Genomic DNA, 25208 nt, shown 5'->3' on the forward strand with positions numbered 1-25208 from the left:
TGAACTATTGAGATAAATTCATTTGTTCATTTATTCACTTGCTCAACACCTCCTCTAGGTTGGTGACTGTGCTTGGTTCAGAAGAGATTGTGGAAAAGTGAAAATGAGGTGCAGATTAGAAGGATTCAAAGCTGTAGCTTTATTTCCTTTATCAATGTTATAATGGTACTTATAAAATAAATATAAACCAGGGAGATTTTCAAAAAGCAGAAGCAATAATGATATCTAGGAAATAGTCAGAAGGTGATATAAATCATCTGAGACTTAAGAGAATGTATCTCATTTTCAGATGCTCCCAGAAAATGTGATTCTATGTAGACAACCACTTGCTGCTCCCACAGTAGAGTAACACATAACACTTGAGATTTACTGTGCGCCAGCACACTAACCATGAATTCTCTTAATTAACCCTTTTAGCAATCTACAACCCTATGACACAGGCACTATGGTCATCACCTCTTTATGGGTGAGGAAGGACACTTAGAGAATCAGTAACACCTCCAAAGTTAAACAACTAGTAATGATGAGTCTAGGATTTGAATCTAATGGTCCAGCTCACGAGTCTCACTCTACACTTCATCACTTCCTTGGAGCATCACATGAGGTCAAAGCAAATAGTACATGGTTGACATTTTTGAGAAACCCGATTCTCCTACCAGATAAAAAAAATGTGTTGATCTGGCTGAATGTTTTCTGATTCATAAATTGTTATCAGATAAAGAAGAATATCTTTACTAGATCTGATGGAGCAGCCAATAATCCAGACAAGGACATTTATGAGTTCTGAATATTTTGGGGTCAAATTCCTTGTATTTTTTATTAGTTTCTTTAATCCTTCCTCCCACCCACCCTATACTTCCTTCTGAATAGCCCTTTCCTCTCTGAAAAGAGACCAATTAATCTTCCTCCTCCTCTGATCCCCACTGCACTTTTCGATATAGCCCTGTCCCAGCTCTTTTCTTTCTGTTAGTGTTAGGGTTCAAATTAATGTTCATAGTCCCCTCACTGGACTATGAACTTTTCAGGGGCAAGAGTCCCATTTTACTGAGCACTCAACCTCCAGTGCATAGGATATAGTAGGTATATAATAAGTATTTTTTAATGAATGAAAATTAAGTTGAATTTTTTTAATTGAATTAAAATTTCCAAACACTCAGTAGTGCCACTTTCCCACTCACCTATAACAAAAGTTTCTACTTGGACAGGGAGAAGACATTCACAAAAGATGAAAACACAATACTTACTATTATATGATACTGGAGTAAAAAATCTTTGCATATTACACCCAGAGCAGATGTTAAATACTCAAATATTTGTTGAGTAAATAGAAACCAACCATGAGAATTTACTAGTGAATAGAAAAACTGATTGTAACTCACAGCTTTTAAAAGACATAGGACCTGGGAATACCCACAAGTAATCTTTTTTTTAATAAATGAATGTTAACATTTGTTTCTATGTCATTTATTTTTTAAATATTCTATTTTTTTAGAGAGAGGAGAAGGGAAGGAGAAAGAGGGAGAGAAACATCAATGTGTGCTTGCCTCTCATGTGTCCCCCACTGAGGACCTGGCCTGCAGCCCAGGCTTGTGCCCTGACTGTGCATCAAACCAGCGATCCTTTGGTTCACACAGCATGTGCTCAATCCACTGAGCTACACCAGCCAGGCCCACAACAAGTAATCTTTAAATCTGGAGTTCCCTCAACAATATTATTTTCATCCGCTATTAGGGGGTGGTAAATATGAGGGTCTGCTTCTCCCTTCACTGCTCCTCCAATGAAGGATTGCAGTAGAAGAAAGGAGAGACTTCCGCCAAGATGGAGGTTTAGGTGGATGTGCCTTTCCCCCTCACACAACCAAGTTTAGGGACAACTAAATATTAGCATCAGAAAACACAACCAGAACACGGAAAACTGAACTTTTCGGAAGTCCGCTAACAACAAATTCTTCGGCCCGACCGGTAAGGGGCGAAACCGGCGTCAGGTGAGGAGTTACAAAGGAGGGCTCGGTGGGACCCGGGCGCGGAATCCAGATGCGCGAATCCAGTCGCACGGGTTCCAAACCCAGGATTGGACCTAGTGAGCGACCGAGCGGCCCACCGGGTGAGCGACTACGGAGGAGTCAGTGGGGAGGCAGTGGCAGCGAGTTGACTGAGGTTGCATGGTTGCACCCGGGTGAGGGAGTGAGCGCTTGGACCGGCGCGGTGGTAGAGGGCGCCGCCATTTCCCCGCTCTGACCACGCCCCCACATACAGCGTCACAACCCAGCGACCTGGGAGTCCAAGGCGCCGCTTCTCACACTTAAAAGGGCCAGAACAGACCAAAAATGTCGCAGGAAGACCTCAAAGCCCCAGAGATAAATCTAAGCGACGAAGAAATAGCAAAACTCTCAGACGCACAGTTTAAAACACTGGTCATCAGGATCCTCACAGATCTGGTTGATTATAGCCACAAATTAGAGAAACATATGAAGGCTAAACTAATGGAAATGAATGGAATTCCACAGGAAACCCATAGCGATGAAAAGGAAACTGGGACTCAAATCAATGGAGTGGACCAGAAGAAAGCAAATAATGGCCAAACAGAAAAGAGTCAAGGAGCAAGAATTCAAAGAAATGAGGAGAGTCTTAGGAACCTCCAGGACATCTTTAAACGCTCCAATATCCGAATTATAGGGGTACCCGAAGGGGGAAAGGTACAGCCACCAGTGGAAAACTTATTTGAACAAATAATAAAAGAAAATTTCCCCAATCTGGCAAAGGAAACAGACTTCCAAGAAATCCAAGAAGCCCAGAGAGTACCAAAAAAGTTGGACTCAAGAAGAAACACACCAAGGCACATCATAATTACATTAGCCAAAATTAAAATGAAGGAGAGAATCCTGGAAGCAGCAAGAGCTAAGGGGACAATCACCTACAAAGGAGTCCCCATCAGGCTGTCAGCAGATTTCTCAAAAGAGACCTTACAGGCAAGAAGGGGCTGGAAAGAAATATTCCAAGTCATGAAATCTAAAGACCTACAACCAAGATTGCTCTACCCAGCAAAACTTTCATTTAGAACGGAAGGACAGATAAGGTGCTTCTCAGATAAGACCAAATTCAAGGAGTTCATCATCACCAAGCCCTTATTATATGAAATGTTAAAGGGACTTATCTAAGAAAAAGAAGTTAAAGAAACATGAACAGTGAAAGGACAACAAACTCACAGTTATTAACAACCACACCTAAAACGAAAGCAAACTAAAAGGACAGCTAGATCAGGAGTGGAAACATAGAAATGAAGATCTCAAGGAGGGTTAGCAACAGGGGAGTGGGAGGAGGAGACGGGGAGAGAAGGTACAGAAAACAAGTAGCATAGACAGTAGATAGAAAATAGAGTGGGGGGGGGGCAAGAATAGTATGGGAAATATAGAACCTAAAGGACTTGAGACACATGGACATAAGCTAAAGGGGGGTAATGGTGGGGTTGGGGGGGCAGGGTGGAGGGGAATGAAGGGGGGAATAGAACAACTGTAACAGCATAAACAATTCAAAAAAATAAATAAATTTATTTAAAAAAAAAAGAAGAAAGGAGAAAATACCAGAGACATTCTGGGAGAGTTCAAGTGTGGTGCTGGTACCCTAGGCTGCTGGGGGAAACACGATAAGGGAAGAGTTTTGTTTGGAAGGAACATAGTGTATCCTATGGGATGGGATAAATTTTCTAGATGTCCTACCAAGTCAGCTGGTCGTTTTGTAAGAAGCTGACATATTGCCTTTGCTTTTGTGTGAGCAAAGCTGCTCTTTCTATAAACCTAAAGGTTGCCTTTGAAGTTGGCATCAATTTTGATTTTCTCAGGCTTAACTTTTCTGCATTTGAAGTTGACATTAATTTTGTTTTTCTCGGGCTTCACTTTTTTCCCTGAGGCTTTCGTGCACTTTGGTCTCCACTGAAAAAGATACATTTAAAAAGAGAGAATGAGCGTGGTCTTTCCAGAGCCTAAATTAGCCCCTAGTCACACATCTGGCTCTTCGGCAGCACAGCCTCCTTTTTCAAGCTTCCGGGCACCACTTAAGGCTCTGCTGCAGAAGACACTTGAGCACCGGGAAGAATGGAGCCTGTAATTAGGAAAGGTCCCAGATGTCACACGAGGCTGAAGTTGGACTTCTGAGGCTGTTAACAAGTTCCTTTAGTTCGGAAGTTTTCTTGGCAAAGGTTTCGGTCTTTATCCCACCACCTTGTGGTTTTATACAACCTCCCGAACTGCTGGCACGCACGGAGGAGAGAAGAGAAAATCAGAAAGAAAGGGGTATTTTAATTAATTAAATTTTCTGGTTAATTCAGCTTGATGAGTGTTTGTTGTCTCACTGCTGGGCTCAGAACACTGCTAGGCGAAGTGGAAGGAAAAATAGGAGCTGCACGATGTGATGATCCATGTCTGTAGCGAGTGTGTCTTATAGTTTCTTCTCTGTTCTCTTCTTTTACCCTTTCTTTATCAAGTCTTTTCAAAGTATTTTAGTTCTCATTGGTGCCTTAATAAGTTCAGAACAGCTAATATGATTTAATCTTCCCTCTATGTATTTTCAGTGCCTGGAACATATTGGGCACAAAGTCAGTACTCAATAAATCTTTATTTATTTGCATCATGGAGGTGATATAAGGGATTGGATAGAATCTATATGGAGTCTAACACATATTCTAAAACTTTATTTGACAAAATTTATTTTATCAATCTACTTGCAAGGCTATCAATCTAATTTTTTGTATACTTTTGCATAAGGAGCAATATATCACATAGTAATATCTCAGTGAAATATTAAATCCTTTCGATTTCTACTAACTTATCCATCCAGCAACTTAATGTTATTTGTTTTTCCCAACTTTATTTAGGTATTATTGACTTATAACATTGTATAAATTTAAGGTGTACAGCATAATTTGATGCACAAATTTATTGAGATTACCTTAATGAGGTTAGTTAACACCATCACCTCATATTATTTTGTGTGTGTGTGTGTGTGTGTGGCGACATTTAAGATATGTCTCAGCAACTTCCCACTATATAGTTGTTAACTACAGTTGACATGCTGTACATCAGATCCCCAAATCTTAGTCATGTGACCAAGATCTCCCCATATCCCTGCCCCCAGCCCCTGGAAACCACCATTCTACCCTCTGTTTCTCTGAGTTTGGCTTTTTTTTTTTTAATCCACATGTGGCAACTTAATTTTGAATGTGTTCTATCACAGTGTCTCCAGTCCAGCGAGCAAAATATTGGTTACTTCATAAGTCGTTCATGATCCGGACATGGTCAGAATGAGGATATCTGTCTAGGTCTCTGCCTAAACCTGAAATTTTTAAATAATCAACTACTGCAACTGCCCATCCTTCAGCTCAAGAACCTTTCCAGGTCTCAATTCTCACCACCAACTTGGATGCTTTACACTTTGGTTCTTGTCTCTTGTCAACAACCTTATGCTATTACCTAAGGCCTAGCCTCTTTCTTCCTTATTGTGGGTGGCCTGGCTTTGGATCCACCGTCCCTTAATGAGACAGTCAGAGCAAGGAACTCTGAGAAAGGAGTCTGGACTGCTGCCTCTCAGTCAGGGGCAGAGCTGAAGCCCGGGCTGGGGTGTGGGAGAAGCAGCAGGGCCAAGCTGTGCCTCGAGTGCTGGTGGATGGAGCCCTGGGGCAGAAGCACAGCAGCTGCCACAGGAAATGCCAACCAGAGACGGATCCACACCAGAAATCTGTTCTCCAGCACCAGAAGGGCTCTTAGAAGAAAGGGAGGCCTACCCTTTCTTTGACTGCTGAGGGAGGCTTGAGTGGTGATAACAGGAAAACAACAAAATCCACACTAGATGATTTTAGTCCTCTCAGCAACCTAAAAGGCAGTGCTGTCTGCAGAGAGGAGTTTTAGAAGACCGCTATGGGGGTACAACTAGAATCAATAGTAGATGAAGAGGACTGGGAGGTAGTAGCCAGCTTCCCTGTGACGTTGACAGCTATAATCTAAAGACTCCTCCTGAGAGATCTATATTTGGAGTTAGGATGTCATCTGCCTCTTCTGGTCCATGTGGCCTGCCGTTGCTCCTACTGATGCTCCAGCCTGAAGGTTGGCTTTCTGCCAACAACCACAGCCACCTAGCATGATACAGGTATCCCGCAGAGAAGTGAAATCACCTATGACGTCTCCACAATGGAGAATACAATCAAGAATATTTGAGTATACTGCATCTGGACCCAGCATGGCCTGGCATCTGAGGATTCTCAGCAGTTTGTCCTGAGAGTGCTCCTGAAAGCCCTGATTTGTTCTGCAAGTGCCCAGCTAAAATCTGAGTCTGCGAGCCGACCCTGACGGCCTGGGTGGGTGCTGGGGCTCACGGGTGGATGTGCACGGATATAGACTCCATCCTGGTTCAACCGCCTACATGTCCTAGGACAAGTTACTTAATTTCTGAGGCTCAGTGTTTACATCTGAAGCGAATATCACCACTTTTTAATAATATTGTAGGGACTGAATGCAAAAAGTGTAAGACAAAAAAAACTCTAAGAATGCATGGCACATTAGAGATGCTTAGACCTGGCCTGGTGGCTCCAGCAACCATTTTCTCTGAAATCTCTTGATTGTGTTGACTGTATCCTGGCAAAATTCCAGATGCTGTCTATAACCCGAATATCTAGTGAAATAAAGATTCTGTACGAGAAGCTGAGAAAAGAAACTTTTAGTCGGATGGCCACAGCTTTCCAGTGTTCCGTTCCTATCACTTCGCACACCTGTCATGTCTGCTTTTAGATCCGCCTTCTTTCATGGTTTGCTCTTATTTCACTGTTAGGAAATACGTTCCACACCTCTCACTTGAGCAGGGCCATCCCATAAGAATTCTGCTCATCACAACATGGTTGTGGCTTGGCTTTCTCAGACAGAACATTGTCCTTACCCACCCCCACCACGTCCACTTAGCTGTTTCTCTTTCCCGTTTTGTGATGAATTATGAAGCTTTAGAAACATGGGCCTGCAGAATAATATAAACTGTCATTACTCCACTGCTGACAAATACAAATTTCACTCCAGTTACCACACATTTTTTTAATTATTACTATTTTAGTGCAACCTCCCATTTTTGTGGGAGAAAAAGAATACTAAACAATCAAACATTTAAAGGGCCTTCGGCAGAACTGCCATCCTCCAGTAATTTGCCAAAATGACTAACACCAAGGGAAAGAGGAGAGGTACCCATTACATGTTCTCCAGGCCTTTTAGAAAACACGGAGTTGTTCCTTTGGCTACATACATGCAAATCTACAAGAAAGGTGATACTGTAGATATCAAGGGAATGGGCACTGTTAAAGAAATGCCACAAATGTTCCCATGGCAAAATTGGGAGAGTCTACGGTGTCACCCAGCATGGGGGGGACATTGTTGTAAACAAACAAGTTAAGGGCAAGATTCTTGCCAAGAGAACGGATATATGAATTGGGCGCATTGAGCACGCTAACAGTCGTGACGGCTTCCTGGAACATGTGAAGGAAAACGATCAGAAAAAGACGGAAGCCAAAGAGAAAGGCAGCTGGGCTCAACCGAAGCGTCGGTGTTACTGAGCTGAGCTGGTGGAACCCATTCCTTATGAATTTAGGGCATGATAAGTGTGAAAAAAATAGAACACTTCTATACTGATGATTTTTTAAAAACATTTAAAGGGAAGTCTCTAAACCTGTAAAAAAGAAAATTTAGCCCCGGCCAGTGTGCCTCAGTTTGTTGGAGTGTCATCCCGCAGACATAAGGGTTGTGGGTTCGTTCCCAGTCACAGCACATAGCCAGATTACAGGTTCGATCCCCAGTCTGGGTACATGGGAAAAGGTGACCGATCAGTGTTTCTCTCTCTCTCTCTCTCTTCTCCCTTTCCCCTGCCCCACCTCCTTCCCTCTCCTTCTCTCTAAAAGCAATGAAAAAATATCCTCAGATGAGGATAAAAAAATTAAAAAAGAAAATTTGAAAGGTGAGTTCCTTGCATGTTGAGGGATCTCCAGTAGCAACTGATGAAAGCCGCTGGTAGAGAGGATGCTTAATTGAAATCCCTTACTTGAAACCAGGGAGTAGTAAAAAATTCAAGAAGCTGCTTTGATGCTCAGAGAATGATACTTATGGGATATATAAAACTGAGGCCAAACTAATAACAGAGCCAGTTTTATTTCCTTCTGAAATAATGAGACAAAAAACTTGGACACAGACCTAAGTTTAACAAAAGGTGGAATCTGGAAAGAGAGACTGAACTGATATGCTCCCTTTCAAGTACATTCAGGATGTTCTATGGACCTAACATTTCCAGCTAACAGAGGTAAGGAAGCAGAAATCCTGGTCTCTAGGGAGAGGACCTGGGCAGCCTATTGCAGCCTGAAGGCCAAGACACAACACAAACTCATTTCTGCCATTAAAAATGCAAACCATCAGCATGGATCCTACTCCTTACACTATCATTTCCATTCCTAATCTAGATAAATTTTGCATGAATTTGAAAGCTGTTACAACATTTGTTATTCAAATTAAACATTCGAATGAACTAGGGAATTTGGAAAGCATTTTATTTTGAAATTTCCAATTGACCTCCCCAGTCCCCTCATATTAAAGGACACAAAACAGATTATGCAGACCATGTTTTCTGTGAGTTCTTTTTGTCAGAATAAAAAGAGTTTTGTCGACTTCCGCCAAGATGGAGGTATAGGTGGATGTGCTGTGCCTTCTCACACAACCAAGTTTAGGGACAACTAAATATTAGCATCAGAAAACACAACCAGAACACGGAAAATTGAACTTTTCGGAAGTCCGTTAACAAATTCTTCAGCCCGACCAGTAAGGGGCGAAACCGGCGGCTGGTGAGGGGTTGCACAGGAGGACTGGGTTGGACCCGGGCGCGGAATCCAGACGCGCGAATCCAGACGCACGAATCCAGACGCACGGGTTCCAAACGCAGGATTGGACCTAGTGAGCGACGGAGCAACCCACCAGGTGAGCGACTGCAGAGGAGACAGTGGGGAGGCGGTGCTGCGTGTTGACTGCGGTCGCCTATTTGCACGCGAGCGGACAGGCGAGGGAGTGGGCGGTTGGACCGGCCGCGGTGGTAGAGGGCGCTGCCATTTCCCCGCTCTGACCACGCCCCCGCATACAGCGTCACAACCCAGCGACCTGGGAGTCCAAGGCGCCGCTTCTCACACTTAAAAGGGCCAGAACAGACCAAAAATGTCGCAGGAAGACCTCAAAGCCCCAGAGATAAATCTAAGCGACGAAGAAATAGCAAAACTCTCAGACGCACAGTTTAAAACACTGGTCATCAGGATCCTCACAGATCTGGTTGATTATAGCCACAAATTAGAGAAACATATGAAGGCTAAACTAATGGAAATGAATGGAATTCCACAGGAAACCCATAGCGATGAAAAGGAAACTGGGACTCAAATCAATGGAGTGGACCAGAAGAAAGCAAATAATGGCCAAACAGAAAAGAGTCAAGGAGCAAGAATTCAAAGAAATGAGGAGAGTCTTAGGAACCTCCAGGACATCTTTAAACGCTCCAATATCCGAATTATAGGGGTACCCGAAGGGGGAAAGGTACAGCCACCAGTGGAAAACTTATTTGAACAAATAATAAAAGAAAATGTCCCCAATCTGGCAAAGGAAATAGACTTCCAAGAAATCCAAGAAGCTCAGAGAGTACCAAAAAAGTTGGACTCAAGAAGAAACACACCAAGGCATATCATAATTACATTAGCCAAAATTAAAATGAAGGAGAGAATCCTAGAAGCAGCAAGAGCTAAGGGGACAATCACCTACAAAGGAGTCCCCATCAGACTGTCAGCAGATTTCTCAAAAGAGACCTTACAGGCAAGAAGGCGCTGGAAAGAAATATTCCAAGTCATGAAATCTAAAGACCTACAACCAAGATTGCTCTACCCAGCAAAACTTTCATTTAGAATGGAAGGACAGATAAGGTGCTTCTCAGATAAGATCAAATTCAAGGAGTTCATCATCACCAAGCCCTTATTATATGAAATGTTAAAGGGACTTATCTAAGAAAAAGAAGTTAAAGAAACATGAACAGTGAAAGAACAACAAGCTCACAGTTATTAACAACCACACCTAAAACGAAAGCAAACTAAAAGGACAGCTATATCAGAGTGGAAACATAGAAATGAAGATCTCAAGGAGGGTTAGCAACAGGGGAGTGGGAGGAGGAGATGGGGGGAGAAGGTACAGAAAATAAGTAGCATGGACAGTAGATAGAAAATAGATGGGGGGGGCAAGAATAGCATGGGAAATATAGAACCTAAAGGACTTGAGACACATGGACATAAACTAAAGGGGGGTAATGGTGGGGCTGGGGGGGCAGGGTGGAGGGGAATGAAGGGGGGAATAGAACAACTGTAACAACATAATCAATTTAAAAAATAAATTAAAAAAAATAATAATAAAGAAAGCCAAGACAGAAAAAAAAAAAAGAGTTTTGTCAAGATTGCTAGATAGTACATCACAGTCACCGCAAAGATAAAGTGCTCATCTGATCACGGGATTTCAGAGCGGGGAGCAAGCACAGGCATCACCGTGTACCGCGAGGCCAGGTGACGCCTGCCCACTGAGGCTTGTTTCTGACCCCTGAGATGTAAATAAACGTTTAGTCCTAGAATCTTTATCACCCTTTACCTATGCTACCCCTGCAGTACTATCACTTTTGCTATCCTTTGTATTTTGAAGTTAACAACACAGGCTTTTGCGGCTCAAAACCTTTTTTAAAAAAATAAAGAAAATATATGGCTAAGATGCCTTTGATATAGGTGGGGGTTTCTTGACTGTGGTGACACTGACATTTTAGACTGGATAATTCATTGTTTGGAGGGGACTGCCCTGTGCATTGCAGGACATTTAGTAGCATCTTTAACCAGCAATCCCCTGGCCCCAGTCTGTCTCCCAATATTGCTAAATGTTAAGGCAAGGAGATGGGGTACGCAAAATTGAAAGGTTCTCCTGGCTGAAAACCATTGATGTGTATGATTGGTGCAAAATCAAAGATAAGTAACATAGTTGATGATTTAGTAGCTGGCTCTCCACTGCCTACATACACAACCTCTCCAACACTGAATGTTAGCATTTTGTAAAATCTTTGCCAGTTAAGTGGCAGTTGTCCTGATGGTACTCAATCAGAAGACTCTCCGAGAACTATATTGACACATTTCTTGCTAAAAGACTGGAGAGAAGAGTCCCATGCTAGTTCTGGAGTTGTAAAAGTGGGAAATCTGGGCTAGATTCTGTCCTCATGCGGAAGTCCACAGGCTTCAGCTGCATCTGTGTGATCCCAGAGTCGAGCTGTTGCTGTGGCTGTCTCCTTCCTTCCTCAGGGCTCCCATTCATCATCCAGAAGCTTCAGGTGGGTAGGGGGAGGTCAGGTGAAGACTAGGACGCAGTAGTTACTCAGCAAATAGCTTTCATGAATGGTGTTTTACCTTTTGCCTTTTAGATTGAACAGTCAGATACTTTAATCTGTGTTGGAATTAAAGATATCTTGTTCAAATCCACTAGTGGATAGGATAATTTCTAGGAAGTCTTTTGTATTACTTATTCCTCAATCTCCAAGTTAAAAAAAAAAAGTGTGTGTGTGCATGTGTGTGTCCAAAGTACAGAAGCAATAAAAAATCCCTAATAGGATATGCTCCCTTAGGCCTCACAGCAACCCAGGGTACAGATGCTAAGAACAAGAGAAGTAAGTTGCTCAAGGGCAGACAGCTGCTGCAGGGGGAAACAAATTCAGATCAAGCTCTAGGAGAGTTGTAATCTCTCTGAGCTCCATTTGCAAGCCTGTGCTGACTGACTTAGCCCCATACAACTGGGCCTCAGTTGCTTGTTTAATGGAGAGCCCTGCCCACCACTGCCCAGCCAGCCAGGGCACCTCTGCCAGGGCACCTCCACCGTGGCTTACTACCCCAGCCAGCCCCCTCACTGGCCCCACCAATGTGGGAGCCCTGCACAGATGGCTGAGAAGCCAGAGCCAGACCCACAGTGGCTTTGGCTCCTTTCAGCAGGTCCAGATCAGATGCTGTGATGGCCTTTAGGGCAGGGGGCCAGCCTTCCCAGTGGTACCCCGGGGGCTGGGCAACAGAACAATGAAGTGGTGGGAGGCCCTAACTCCTTGTTAGGGAAAAGTTGGGCCAGTGAAAGAGAAAACTGAAAGGAGCCAGCATATAAATGCCTCCCCCCTTCCCTCCCCATCTCACTGTTCTGAGATGTCATGGGTCCGTTTATTCTTTCTGGAAACCGAACTACCAGCAATGTCTTCTTGTAAAGCTGGCAACCAGCTCGGTAATATACCGTCTTAAATTTACTTTCTTTCCTTTTTTTGCCTCACTTCCCGTTTTTCCTCTCAAATGGGTATGCACACACACCACCCTTAATACAGGTTCGCACCTAGGAGTTTTGTCAGGAGGCTCTGTTCTCTAGGGATCCTGGCTAAATGAGCATATGCCCTTTCATTTATGAAGTGATGCACCCATCCCTCAAAAGTCCACCAAAAAGTGAAAACAATACCCCTCTTAGCAGATGTTACCCCTTATGATGATAGCTAACGGATATTCTGAAAGGAAAATAAACAGCCCTAAGCTAATCAAATGGTATAAAATGTGTGTTTCTGTCTTCATTTGTTCTAATGTTTTCTCTACAACTGAACCAGAAGATTTTTGCACGGTGCAGCTAATGACACTGCAGGTGTCCTGAGTATCACATATACTTCCCTTTCTTTCCTCATTTGGCCTTACAGTTGGTAGAACTGAACAGGTTTTAGAAACGGATAACAAGTATTATGTCAATTTTGTCTTCCATTCCTCACTTCACGATGTCAAGTAATTGACGTAAGATTGCTGACAGTATACATTGTAGGAAATAAACCCACCAAAAAAAGGGTCTATGGATTCATCTATTTAATACATGGATAGAACATTTGTCAATACTAGACATCATAAAATGTAAACACAATTACTATCATAAACCTGGATGTAGCTTTAGGGATCAAAAGTTTTGCTCAGTTACCCTGTTTGCATATAGTACAATATACGTAAGAAGAGATCCAAATTACAAGAGAGGCAAAAAATCTTTGAATTCTTTAAATATTTATTAAACTAAGTTTTATAGTAACATCCAGGTTTACCTTCCTTTCACTAACCGCAAAAGGCTGTTGTACTGAAGTAAAATGAGAAATACCTGAATGCTCCGTATGACCTCCGAACGTCCTCTCCCACGTCCCCTGGCCAGGCAAACTGCACTGGTTGCCGCTTCCATTTATACCCCAGTCTTCACTGTGTCCAGGTGGAACTTGGGCTCATCAGCTGGATGACCCTCCTCTGTCGGAGCTGCCACAGAAGAACCCAAAGGGAGGGGAGGGAGCACTTCCGGGTGGCCAGACCTCGTGCTCACGTGCTCACGCTCAACAAGCTGGGGCAGCACAGGTGAAATGAATACCTTGTTGCAGTTATTCGCTTTCAGTTCCAGCTTTTCAACTGTCGTTATCTGTTTTAGAAAGTCATATTCTTGCACCCCTGGCTGGGATCCACAGCACTTAAAGATAGCTTTTGGATTGGACAAGGTGACCTTCTCAAGGCTTACAGTAAATCCTATGTGAAAAATTAAAAATAAGTAAATAAATAAAAAGCAGCCGTGGTATATGCATTAGGAAGCAGTGCATTCAGACAGCACTAATTGTGCCTTTGTGGTCTCCTTGTACCTGCCCTGTGACCACCACATGCTTTCCCACCATGGCTTTTAGACAAACGGGCTGTGTTAACACTTCCTTGAGCAGTAGGGCTGTATTTGTCCCACTGTAATGGTCTGTGCAGCCTAGTAGGATGGCAAGTGCCAATCATCCTCAGTTCAGGTGCCAGTTCTCCTGCCTATTAGCTCTGTAACTTGAGAAAGCTGTAGTATCTCTGAATAGATATTCCCTCACCTGTAAAATAGAAAGAAAACTGCCTGCCTCTCCTTTCCTGTAGGCTAATATAAAAGGCCCAGCAGTGTCCAACCTGCGGCCCAAGGGCCACATGTGTCCCAGGATGGCAATGAATGAGGCCCAACACAGAATCGTAAATTAACTTAAAACATTATGAGATTTTTTGTGTGATTACATGTCACAGTATATGTGTGGTCCAGGGACACCAAAAGGTTGGACACCCCTGGAACACTTTGAAGCACTATATAGATGTGTTTTAACTGTGTAAGCGGAGGTCTAATTTAGTTTCTAAATTTCCCTCACTAAACACAATAAAACCCTTCAGCCCCAGCTGGGTGGTTAAGTTGGTTAGAGCATTGTTCGATGAACCAAAATGTTGCAGGTTCAATACCCAGTCAGGGCACATGCCTAGGCTGCAGGTTCAATCCCTGGTCGAGGCACAGACAAGAGGCAACCAATGGGTGTTTCTCCTTCACATCCACTTCTCTCTCTCTCCCCCCATGGCCTTCTTCTCTCTCTAAAACTCAATAAGCATATCTTCAGGTATGGATTAAAAATAATAAAAATAATGAAACACTTCAGCAGAAAAATAAAAAGGAATAAATCATTTAAATATTCCTAAGTATCTTCAAGATAATAATTAATAAATTAAGATTGAAAGTTAAAGAATTAAGACTCCTGCCTGGCTGGTGTGGCTTAGTGGATTGAGTGCTGGCCTGCAAGCACTCAATTATTGAACGGGTTGCCCGTTCAATTCCCGGTCAGAGCATATGCCTGAGTTGCAGGCCAGGTCAGGTCCTCAGTAGGGGGTGCACTGGAGGCAACCATACATTGATGTTTCCCTCCCTCTCTTTCTCCCTCTCTTCCCCACTCTCTAAAAATAAATAAATAAAATAGAGTTGGGACTCCTGACAAAAATGGAATAAGAGAGACTACATTTTCTCTCCCACATGAAACAAACATATGTATGTAATTTTCAAGATGCTGGACATTGGGCATGAGATGATCCCCTGAGAAAAAGGAAACCAATGTGGTGAGCCCTGCCATTGCCCCAGCTTAGTGCCGGAGAGTCTCCAGGCTGCAGCGCAGGAGAAGGAAGCCTTGTGCAGACTGGTGCACTCAGTGAGCCAAGCAGATGAAGCTGAGAACCCAGGAGACCAAGGTGGCTGGAGTTCAGAGCACAGAGTGTCAGAGATGTGAGAGTGCACAGAGACCACTGGAGATCTGCAGAGGGCTCCCTTTTCAGTATTCAGAGAACTAATCAGTGCATGTGTGTGAGAGAATGACTTGAACCTGAGGGAGAGAAATCGCCCGAGAGAATTAGTGGAAACAGTAGTAACTAGCGCTCACACCAGGCTTGGAAGAGTGAGAGTGACTGTTTCTACCAGTCAGACCGAAAAACTTACTAATTCACAAGGCACTGGGGAGAGGACGTAGGATAGTCTTGTCTCTACAGTGGGAGATAACTGGCCAGAAGCTAAACTCTGGTCCAGCCCAACAAGTCTTTAAAAACAAGACCTGAGAGGATGCAATTGTTTCTCAGTAACTAAACTACATTCCGGAACAAAGCTTAATACTATTTATAGGAATACAAAAATACCTAGCTTCTAACATGGTCAAAATGACAATGCCTAATAGCCAAGAAAAATGTATCAGATGTGAAAAGAAATAGAACAGTATGACTCGTAATAATAAAAAAAATCAATCAAAACTGACTCAGAACTGACACGAAATGTTAGAATTAGCAGAGAAGGATGTTAAAATTTACTGTAATTGGCCCTGGCTGGGTAGCTCAGTTAGTCAAACATTGTCACTATATGCCAAGGTTGTGGGTTCAATCCCTGGTCAGGGCACATATGAGAATCAACCAATGAGTATACAAATAAGTGGAACAACAAATTGATGTGTTCTCTCTCTGTCAAATCAATAAAACAGTTTTAAGTTACTGTAATTGTATTTCAGATGTTCAAATCATAAATAGTGACAAAAATATTTTTAAAGACTCACATCAAACATCTACAAGTGAAAACTATACTGTCTCCACTGAAAGGTATCCAGGACAGGATTAACAGTATATCCACACAATGAAATGGAGCTCAGCAATGAAAACAGATGAACTACGGGTGCAACATTGACGAATCTGAAAATAATTGTGCTAAGTGAAATAATCCAGACAAAAGGATGGAATGCTCTAAAAGTTCTTTTATATAAAATTCTAGAAGATGCAAAATAACCTATAGTTACAGAAAGCCAACCAATGATTACCTGGTAGTGGGCAGAGGGAAGAGATTTCTAAGAGACACAACAAAACTTTTGGAGGCAATGGATGGGGTCACCATTTTGACTTTTATGGTTTTACAGATGTATACAGATTTCAAAAACTATACCTTATGTGCAGTTTATTGTATATCAGTTATAACTCAATAAAGCTGTTTTTAAAAACTAAAGAGATAAAAGTGTGTGTAGATAAACTGCACACAGCTTAGAAAATAGAGGATTTATAATATAACCATGTTTTTTTTTAATTTTGCCAATTTTAGAGAGTGGTAAAATAAATATTAATTCTATAATTTGTATTACATCTAAATCTACAGTGTCTATGGATTATACATCTATTAGTATTTATAGTATCTACAATGGTAACTAAAATTTGGTTTGGAGGTTCTTTTTTTTAACAATATATGAGAAAAAAATTATTTACCCTGTGATTTAAAACTACATATTTTCATGAGATTTTTTTAACTAAAAAAATACAAAGACACAAAGTAAAGTTGTTTTCCTTTTTTCAAAAGATTACAAATTAAGAACATCATACACATTTTTAATCATAACTGACTGTACTATTTACCAGTTTAAATTTACTCCCTAACACCCCTTTTTGTTTGATATGAGGTCTGACCTAAAAAACTCTGTCTGATTAAGCACTCAAGAGCTTTTGTTCGCGTGGTCCTGCTTCATTAGGGATACAACTGCGTGAAGCATGCTTATTTCATTTGGGGATGAATTCATTTACGTGTTCTCATGCTCCCAACTCATCTGTCCTGATTTCCCCCAGTTTGATGCTGACCGAGACGAGGATGAGGTGTTCTATGACATCAGCGTGGCGGTTGACAGCAAGTTATTTCCAAACAAAGAGGCTGCAGCAGGTAAGTCACCATGTCCTTTGGGCAACAGTATGTCCTGATCACCTGCCAAGTGTCTGGGACTTTGTTTGTTGAGGTTCGAGCTCAACAAACTGCTGTAAAGTTTCAAGGATAACCCTGTCCTGAGGGCTTTATACTTTATGGTCCAAAAATAAAGGTACAAAACAAAAAAGAAAAGAAGAACCGTACTTCTGGCTCTTACAGTTACTGTGTTCCTTCCGGACATTACCCACGTAAATTAGCAGGAAGTCAGAATGTAGCAGAAGACCTGTATTATTATAATCGAAAAAATCTAATCTAGCCTCTGATTTGTGCAAGAATTCCAAGTTACAATTCTTCCAGGACTCCCTCACCCACACAGGTCTCTCTCCTTGGCTCCTGGCAGAAGCCTCCTCTTGGATCCGAGAGCCTCTCCCACCTGCCCCACAGTCCTGACTGCGACTCTGCCTCTTCTTTTCCCAGTACTTTTGCCTGGAAGTGTGAAGACATTCCACACTGGATGATAATGCAGAGCAGTCATACCCCGTAGTAGACAGTTCTCACAGTTCTGCCCTTGACCCTTCTCTCACTCTCCTTTATACCCTTGCGGTCAACTCATTGTCCCGCTAGGCCTTGGCTATCAGTTCTGTGTGAACAACTCTCAAATTTGGGCCCAGTCCTGATGTTTTTTCTCAGATACAACCTCAGTGGGTAAAGATCATAAAGTTCTGGGCTGTAAAGAAAAAGGCTAAACGCTTAAAATTTTAAACCAATATCTAAAGCCCACTAAGAGCCCACAAAGAAAGGCAGAGTAAAAAGGCAAGGCGTTAGTCCTTTGCAGACCCACAGAGCACAGATAACTGATGTAAACTCACCTGCTTCAGTTTCCAGTGACATTTACAAAAGGTGACCTGTTGCAGGAAAGGATGGACTGTTGGGAGGCCGGTGAGATCATGTAAACAAGACTGCTGCTGCTGCCGCTCTGAAAAATGCTATGACACCAGTGATTTTTAAGTCAATATTTTATTTAAAACACTTATTTAGACCTCTAACAACAAATATCTAATTGCTAGATATCTTTGGTTTGCTAATAGAGTGGGGTGGAGGAGCTGATTCACGCTGCCCCTTTTTAGAGCTGCCAGCATTTCGAGGCTTTCAAGTGGCATTTTTCCAAAGTGGCCTCCTCCTGCAATAAGGCAGCTGTGTTGGCTTCTATGCTCCTCGGTGAACTGCCTGAGGACAGGCGCTCTGCCCTCATCCTCTCCAGGTTCCCGTGGGAGAGTGCACAGTGCCTGCCCTTAGCACAGGTTTGAAGGGACCTATTCTTCCCCCTCCACACCTCCAAGCTTATCACAGAGGTGGCTGTGCTCATGGCTCCAGCCCCCACTAGCTCCCCTGCACTCCTGAGTCCCCCACTAGCTCCCCTGCACTCCTGAGTCCCTGAATTCCTGAGTCCCTGAAAGCTGGTTTCTGCACCAGCCTTCATATAAGCCTGCTCTGCCTATAACCCCTTGGTGAGTGAAGTAAGCCCAGGAGGGACTGTGGTAAACTAAAAATAAATGATGTCTCCCCTACAGGAAGCAGCCACTTTGCTGCTCCAAGTGATTGTTGTCCTTGAGGAATGGGCCAGTGTCGCTAGGCCCTTCTCTTCTTTCAAGAGAAAACAGAAAGCTGCACACGTGGGTGAAATCTCCAGGCTTGTAAGAGTCGGTGACTCACCCAGTGGAACAGGCCTCGTCAGTGCCCTCAGTTCTGTGAATTGTCAGCCCCTAGGTGCTGTCCTTTCGCTCTCTCCTCTGAACCCTCTCTGGAGAACCTCAGCTGCCCTGCAGCTGTCCCGTCACTTCCATGTGATTAGCTTCAATTCTTCCTTTAAATTTTTTATATACAAACTATGTATTTAGGATGTGCAGCATGAGGATTTGGCATACATGTACATAGGAAAATGATCGCTGCAGGCGAACTGATTGGCATGCATAGTTGCCACTTTACTGGGTGTGATCAGTGGCCCCTAAAATACATCCTCTTAGCAAAGTTCCAGCATTCAAAGAGGATTATTAACTCGAGTCATCATGCTGTACGTTAGACCTGCAGACTTACTCATCTTACCTAACTGCCACTCTGTACATCTTTAGCCAGCATCTTCCCACTTCCCCCACCTGCATGTCTGTGCCATCATTCTATTCTGCTTCTATTTATTTGATGTTTTTAGATTCCATATATCAGGGAGATCATGCAGTTTTTCCCTTTTAAGAGAGCCAGCCAAAACTGTGCCTACGCTTGCAGCCCACACCGATCATCCATCCTCAGGGACGCCTTGGGAGTCCAGTCCTTGTTCTCAGTCTCCACCGCACTCATCAAAGGCCGTGTGTGTCATTCCTTGCACATCCTGGCCTCTCCCGTCTGTCATAAATCTTGCTGTTGCCATGGGCATCCGCAAAGAATGCAGCACTGATCATCCTGCCTTCCTGACAAAAAATAAATAAAACAAAACTTTCAATGACTTCTCTGCAGGCTGAGCACCAGTATCCTTAACATGGCAGAAATATCCTTAGCTTTTCTAAAGTGGTCCTGTTCTCTCTGCGACAACACCTCCCCCCATCACCCCACACCAGCTTCACCAGACCCTTGAATATCAGGTATCTACCTGCCTCTGGCCTTTTGTACCAGGTACTTGGAAATGCCTGGCCCCGTTGTATCACTGTGCTCTCCCAAGTCCTAGTCTCGTCCTTCACCTGGTCAGGTCCTACCATGTGATTTCCTCAGGAAGCCTTCTCAGGCCCCAACCCAGACAAGATGAGGCCCTTGAGTGGTACCCCACCCTTTTCCTTCAGGGTATTTATCACACTTGTGATTTATCAGACTTGTGATAATATAATTAGAAATATGATTTTTTGTTACAAAATCTACTTCCCTTTTAGAGTATAAGACTTCACAAGGACAGTGTGTGTGTGTGCATGCATGTGTGTGTGTGTGTTTGGTACCCAGCGTGAATCTCACAGGAGATGGTACATAAGGCCTTTCCCCACTGGCTACCCCAGCTGGGCCACTCATCTGGGCATAATGACTCACAGCCACACCAAATTTTCTTTGGCTCCAGAGCAGAGTGTACCTGTGTTGCCTCAACGCCATAGAATGCCATTACCCCGAACCTCTGTACCGTTCCAGCCCCATCTGCAGCGTCTCCCCTTCTCAGCAACCTCCCATCAGTACTTCCTAGCAGGGCCATCCGGCTCTAGCACTCAATCTCTGTGAGCCTCAGAGAATTGCTGTGAAGAGTAAATGTTTATGTGTATGAAGCATATGGCTGTTTTTCTCTGGCCAGTGTTACTCAGTTGGAGCATCCAACTGGGTGGACCAAAAGCTTGTGGGTTCAATTCCCATTCAGGGCACATACCTAGGTTGCAGGTTCAATCCCCAGCTGGGGCATGGACAGGAGACAACTGATCAATGTTTCTATCTTACACTGATGTCTCTCTCTCTTCCCCATCTTCTCTGTCTCCCTCTCCCCCCTACCCACCCTCTCTTTCTCCTTCTCATCCTCTCAAACCAATGAAAAAAAATGTCCTCGAGTGAGAATTTTTTTTAAAGCATATGGCTGTTACATTGAAAAGACTATATATATGTTAGTATCTCTTCTGAAGATTGGAGGAGACACAAGGGCAGAGCACCTCTTATGCAATTCAACTCTTCCCCATTTCCCTAGGTCTGCTTCAACTCTCCCCCTCTCTCTTCCTCCTCCTCACACCCCATCATGGAAGAACTGGAAAATCCCCTCTTCCCTTCTTGCCCAAAGCAGTTGACTAATACCACATCCCTCAAGGAGCTCACTTTCTAGTCCCAAATACTGTCACATTCCCCCTTCCAAAAAATATGCAGTACTCCTCAAAGGAGTTCTCATGTAAACTGTTACTAACACTCTCCACACTTGTTGGAATTAGAACTGGATGCTCATGGGTAATACCTGTTATGGAGGATTTAATGTTTGTGGAGTGAATGAAGAAGATTACATCTGCAAAAGTAAGATGTATGTCCCTTTATTCATTTTCCACTCCTTCTGCATATATGAAGTCTGTCCAGAAGGTATCCAGCCATGTAATATGAGAAATAGAGACATTTGAAGAAGATACAGGATACAGGAAACATTGCACATGGGACAGTGAGGCCTCTGTCCCCATCAAAGTAGGCACCTTGGGACCTCACACAGTTATCCCAATCGCCATCAGCTGACCGGTCATATTTTCCTGAATCTCATTGATAGTCTGAAATCTCTTCCCTTTCAAAGATGATTTTAGTTTTGGGGAAAACCACAAGTTATAGGGTTTTGGGGCTGTAGCGGGGCTGAGTCACTTGGGTGATTTGATGGTTTGCCAAAAATCTGTATGAGACATGAGACATGATGCATGAGTAGGCATATTGTTGTGATGAAGCTGCCAATCACCAGTTGCCCATAGCTGCAGCCTTCTGAATCATCTGAATAGTTTCCATGGAGGAATATTCACACTTAACACAAAATTTGTTACAGATTCGTTGCTCTACTCGCTCAACTGTTCTAAATGCAACAGCCACACAATATATATGCCCACTCAATGGCATCTACTGCCCCCACTGGCTAGTACAGTGAAGTCATCATTGCTCACACACGCGCATTCCAGTCCACTCTCCTTGGCTGCCAGGTTACAGCAATGTCATGCAAAGCATTCTCATTCTATTAACAATGGCTGGACTTTTTCCAGAAAGACCTCAAATGTATCAAATGCATAGAATTTCTAAATATTGTTCTTAGAATCAGAAATGGAATAAGCCCTACCTAAAGCTGCTTGGAAGAGACAGGACAAAGGAGAGACTGCTTTCCTCAAAGGAGCAGATGAAGTGTTAGAGTTTTATCTTATCCCTTTCTGCTCAAGAAGCCCTGCCTTGCTGGAGTGTTTCTTTATCTGGTACTCAAAGTGGGAGGAGGACATTCCTCAAGTTTCAAGAATGAGGATCCACTAGGAGGAAAAAGTCTGTGACATTAGCCCAGGAAGCAGTGTGGTTGCCTTCTGGTGCCTCTAAAGCCAGTTTGTATCATCTTCCCACTTAATAAGGAGGCAGCCAGACAATAATAACTCCAAAGACCATTCTCCATCTAAAACTGGTAGCACTGATGCTCCCTGTGGGGTTTTATTTCAGCTCATGTTTTTCTCTGTTAGCTATAGAAAGGATATTTTTAAAGCTGAAAAGAAATCAAGAAATTCAAAATTGGGGGAAGTGAAAGCCAAACTATCAATTTTTCAAATATCCCAATTTTGCTCTCTTTTTTTGAGTACAAAGCCACTGAAGTTGTTTTATATGTTCAGTTGTCCAATGAAAGAAGGCAAAAATGTGTCCATAGGGCTATATTTACCTCCCTATTTTGTACTTCAAACCTTAGGCTATTATTAAAGGTCCCATTTTCAGCAAACCAAGCAATGAATACAAAAGAAAATGAAAGATATTCAGTCATTATCTGAGCTGATAATAACATCCTTTGTCTATTGCCTTCTATGATATATTAGCACTGTTGCCAAGGGCAACAACCTGTCAAGAAATCCCATCCCTTTATGATACAATAAAATTTCTGCTGAAAGCATTCTATTGGGAGAGTCAATCTCTTCTTCCCTGTAAACACAGGTTGTTTTCTGTTTGTTTTAAAAAAAAATAAAGATCTTTTCATTCTCTTGCTGATAATAGTTTTCTAATAATCTTGTTCCAGTTTCAAATATTAATGTGTAATATCTCTTAACTAGGTTGTCCAACAGGCCTTCACTTTGTACTTTTTAAAAAGATTTATTTATTTATTTATTTATTTATTTATTGAGACAGGGGAAGGGAGGGAGAAAAACATCAATGCGTGGTTGCTTCTCACACACCCCCTACTGGGAACATGGCCCGCAACCCAGGCATGTGCCCTGATTGGGAATGGAACCAGCAACCCTTTGGTTCATAGGCGGGCACTCAAGCCACCGAGCCACACCAGCCAGGGCATGTGCTTTTTAAAAACAACCAAAAGAACAGTTTCTAACTAAATAAAGTAAGTAGGACACAGGAACTCTAACAGCCACACAGTTAATAAGTCTTTGAGTTCGTATCACACTGCTCACCTCACGCGACTCACCATAATCACATGCCAGGTGAGGAAATCCTCGGAGTGCTGATCACCAGCCACTTCCTCTAGTCAGTGGTGGGTAATGTCCATACTGTGGCAGTAATGAAAACTAAATAAAATGGCCATCACCTCGGATCACGTTGTTACTAGCAGCCCCGTGATCGTCCCAGGCTGGAGTGACACTCCTTGATTCTACTTCTAATTCTTCCCTTTCCGCAGTCACTCGGGCACCCACACCTCATCGTCAGCCATCCACTGCTCCTCATTTTCTCAGAAGGTAGAAGAGACAGCAGCCTCCTCCAGGTGCTCTCCTATCGAGTGCTAGCATGGAAGGTCGCATTTATGAAGCCATTTGGGATGGTTCCTGCTTAAAATTCGGAGTCAGCGGGATGTGTTAGGAGAAAGAGGGCCTATGGTGTCTGTCTTCATCTCACTTCCTGCATCGCCTTGGCCAAATTACTTAACATCTCTGCAGCTCATTTTTTTTTTTCTGGAATGAAGGAGCAGGATTCTGTGAAATACTAGTTCTAAAATGTCTGTGAACTTATAATGAAAAAGTATACATTTTACTTCTGACCTCTTCACTGCCATAAGTGCAAACTGATCTTTGAACTGGGCTTTGAGACAGTCAAGTAACTTGGCCCTAAGACACACCTTATGAGAATCTTTACTTGAAAAAATACCAAAAGCACAACAATAGGAAAGTTATATGTAATCCCACTTCTTAAAATTACACAGGTAATTAAAATGTTTGTATCACCCATCTAGTCCCACTCTGTGGACTGTGGGGCACGCAGCTGGCCCAGCCCTAGTCCAGCACGCACCTCGTTCACAGTGGGATCTTGACGGCGGCCGCGCCAGCGGTGCGGTCCGCATCACCCGCAGTTGCGCCGCACACACCCACGCAGCTGCACGTGGCAACTCTACAGCTGGTTGCTTTTCTCAAATAGTCTGATGGGCCAAGGATCTCCATGCTGAAGAATTTTATCATCCTTGAAATTTTTTAAAGATACGAACAGTAGAAGCATCACCACTCAGTGACGCTTAGTCAGTTTGGTGAATAGCAGGAGTAATGATGAGAAGAAAGAGAAGAGTCGAGAAGAGACTGAGGATTTACTCGGATCCTCTTTTTAAAAGGAAGCATGAAAGTAGGGATTCTGGAAAGGTCCATGTCTGAGAAGAGAGTGAGTTTCTTAATGTTTTTATTTAAAAGTCCATCTTCACTAAACATTTCTCATTGTGCAGTGTGGCCAAGTATTATTCTGCAAGGCCAAGTGTAAAATGAAACGTGGAGTAGCTTATGTCTTCACAGAGTGCACAGCCCTGAATTCTGTGTCTCTGGCTAGTTAGGTGAGATCCACAGGAGTGGGCAAAAGTAGGTTTACAGTAATGAGTATGCAAAACACAGGGCTTTTATATTATTATATATTAATTGCATTATCTATTCACATTACGCCTGTAAATCTGCGTTTGCCCGTCCTGTATTTCCCAGCAGGAAAGAGTCATTAGATGAGGATGACGAATCAGTTGTGCTGCAGGAGGCCCGTTATGAACGTTACCAGTTTAAGTTCGAGCCCTGGGCATCCATCGGGTAAGCAATTTAATGTAACCTGCAGTGCCTAGGGAGGAAAAAGCTATGAATACATTAAGGTGACCCGGTTTTTCTTGCCTCCAGGGACTAAGGTGACACAAAGGCTGGAGGAAAAATTCGGGCTTTCATGGACTGAGCAAACTCAGCATTCCTTATTTTTAAGAGCCCCTTGTTCTTCTTCCACTCTGGACTTTGCTCATGCTGTTCCTTTTACCTCAGTTTCTGCTGCTCCCCCAAACTGCCTTCCTCCTGGACACCACTATCACCCTCACAGTTCAGGCTGATGGATTCGTTTCTTGTGAGAAATCCCACCTCCAGCATCACCTCCACCACCAGTCAGAATTAGTAGCCTTTTTCTTTTTGGTTTCTGAACTTGCTATTGACAAATCCATCTCCTTCACGAGATT

General features: G+C 43.1%; 1 protein-coding gene across 2 annotated transcripts in view; it reads left to right on the forward strand.

Moving 5' to 3' along the window:
* Positions 1 to 25208, forward strand: part of AK5 (adenylate kinase 5) — a 220613-nt gene that overhangs the window by 102263 nt on the left and 93142 nt on the right. For both annotated transcript variants that reach the window (XM_037148132.2, XM_053655593.1), the window contains exon 7: positions 17017 to 17107. In XM_037148132.2, the coding sequence (XP_037004027.2) occupies positions 17017 to 17107 (91 nt within the window). The remainder of the gene's footprint in view (positions 1 to 17016; positions 17108 to 25208) is intronic.

The sequence above is a fragment of the Artibeus jamaicensis genome, unplaced genomic scaffold (assembly GCF_021234435.1).
Source record: "Artibeus jamaicensis isolate MK-2021 breed Jamaican fruit bat unplaced genomic scaffold, CSHL_Jam_final scaffold_1019, whole genome shotgun sequence".
Classification (NCBI taxonomy): domain Eukaryota; kingdom Metazoa; phylum Chordata; class Mammalia; order Chiroptera; family Phyllostomidae; genus Artibeus; species Artibeus jamaicensis.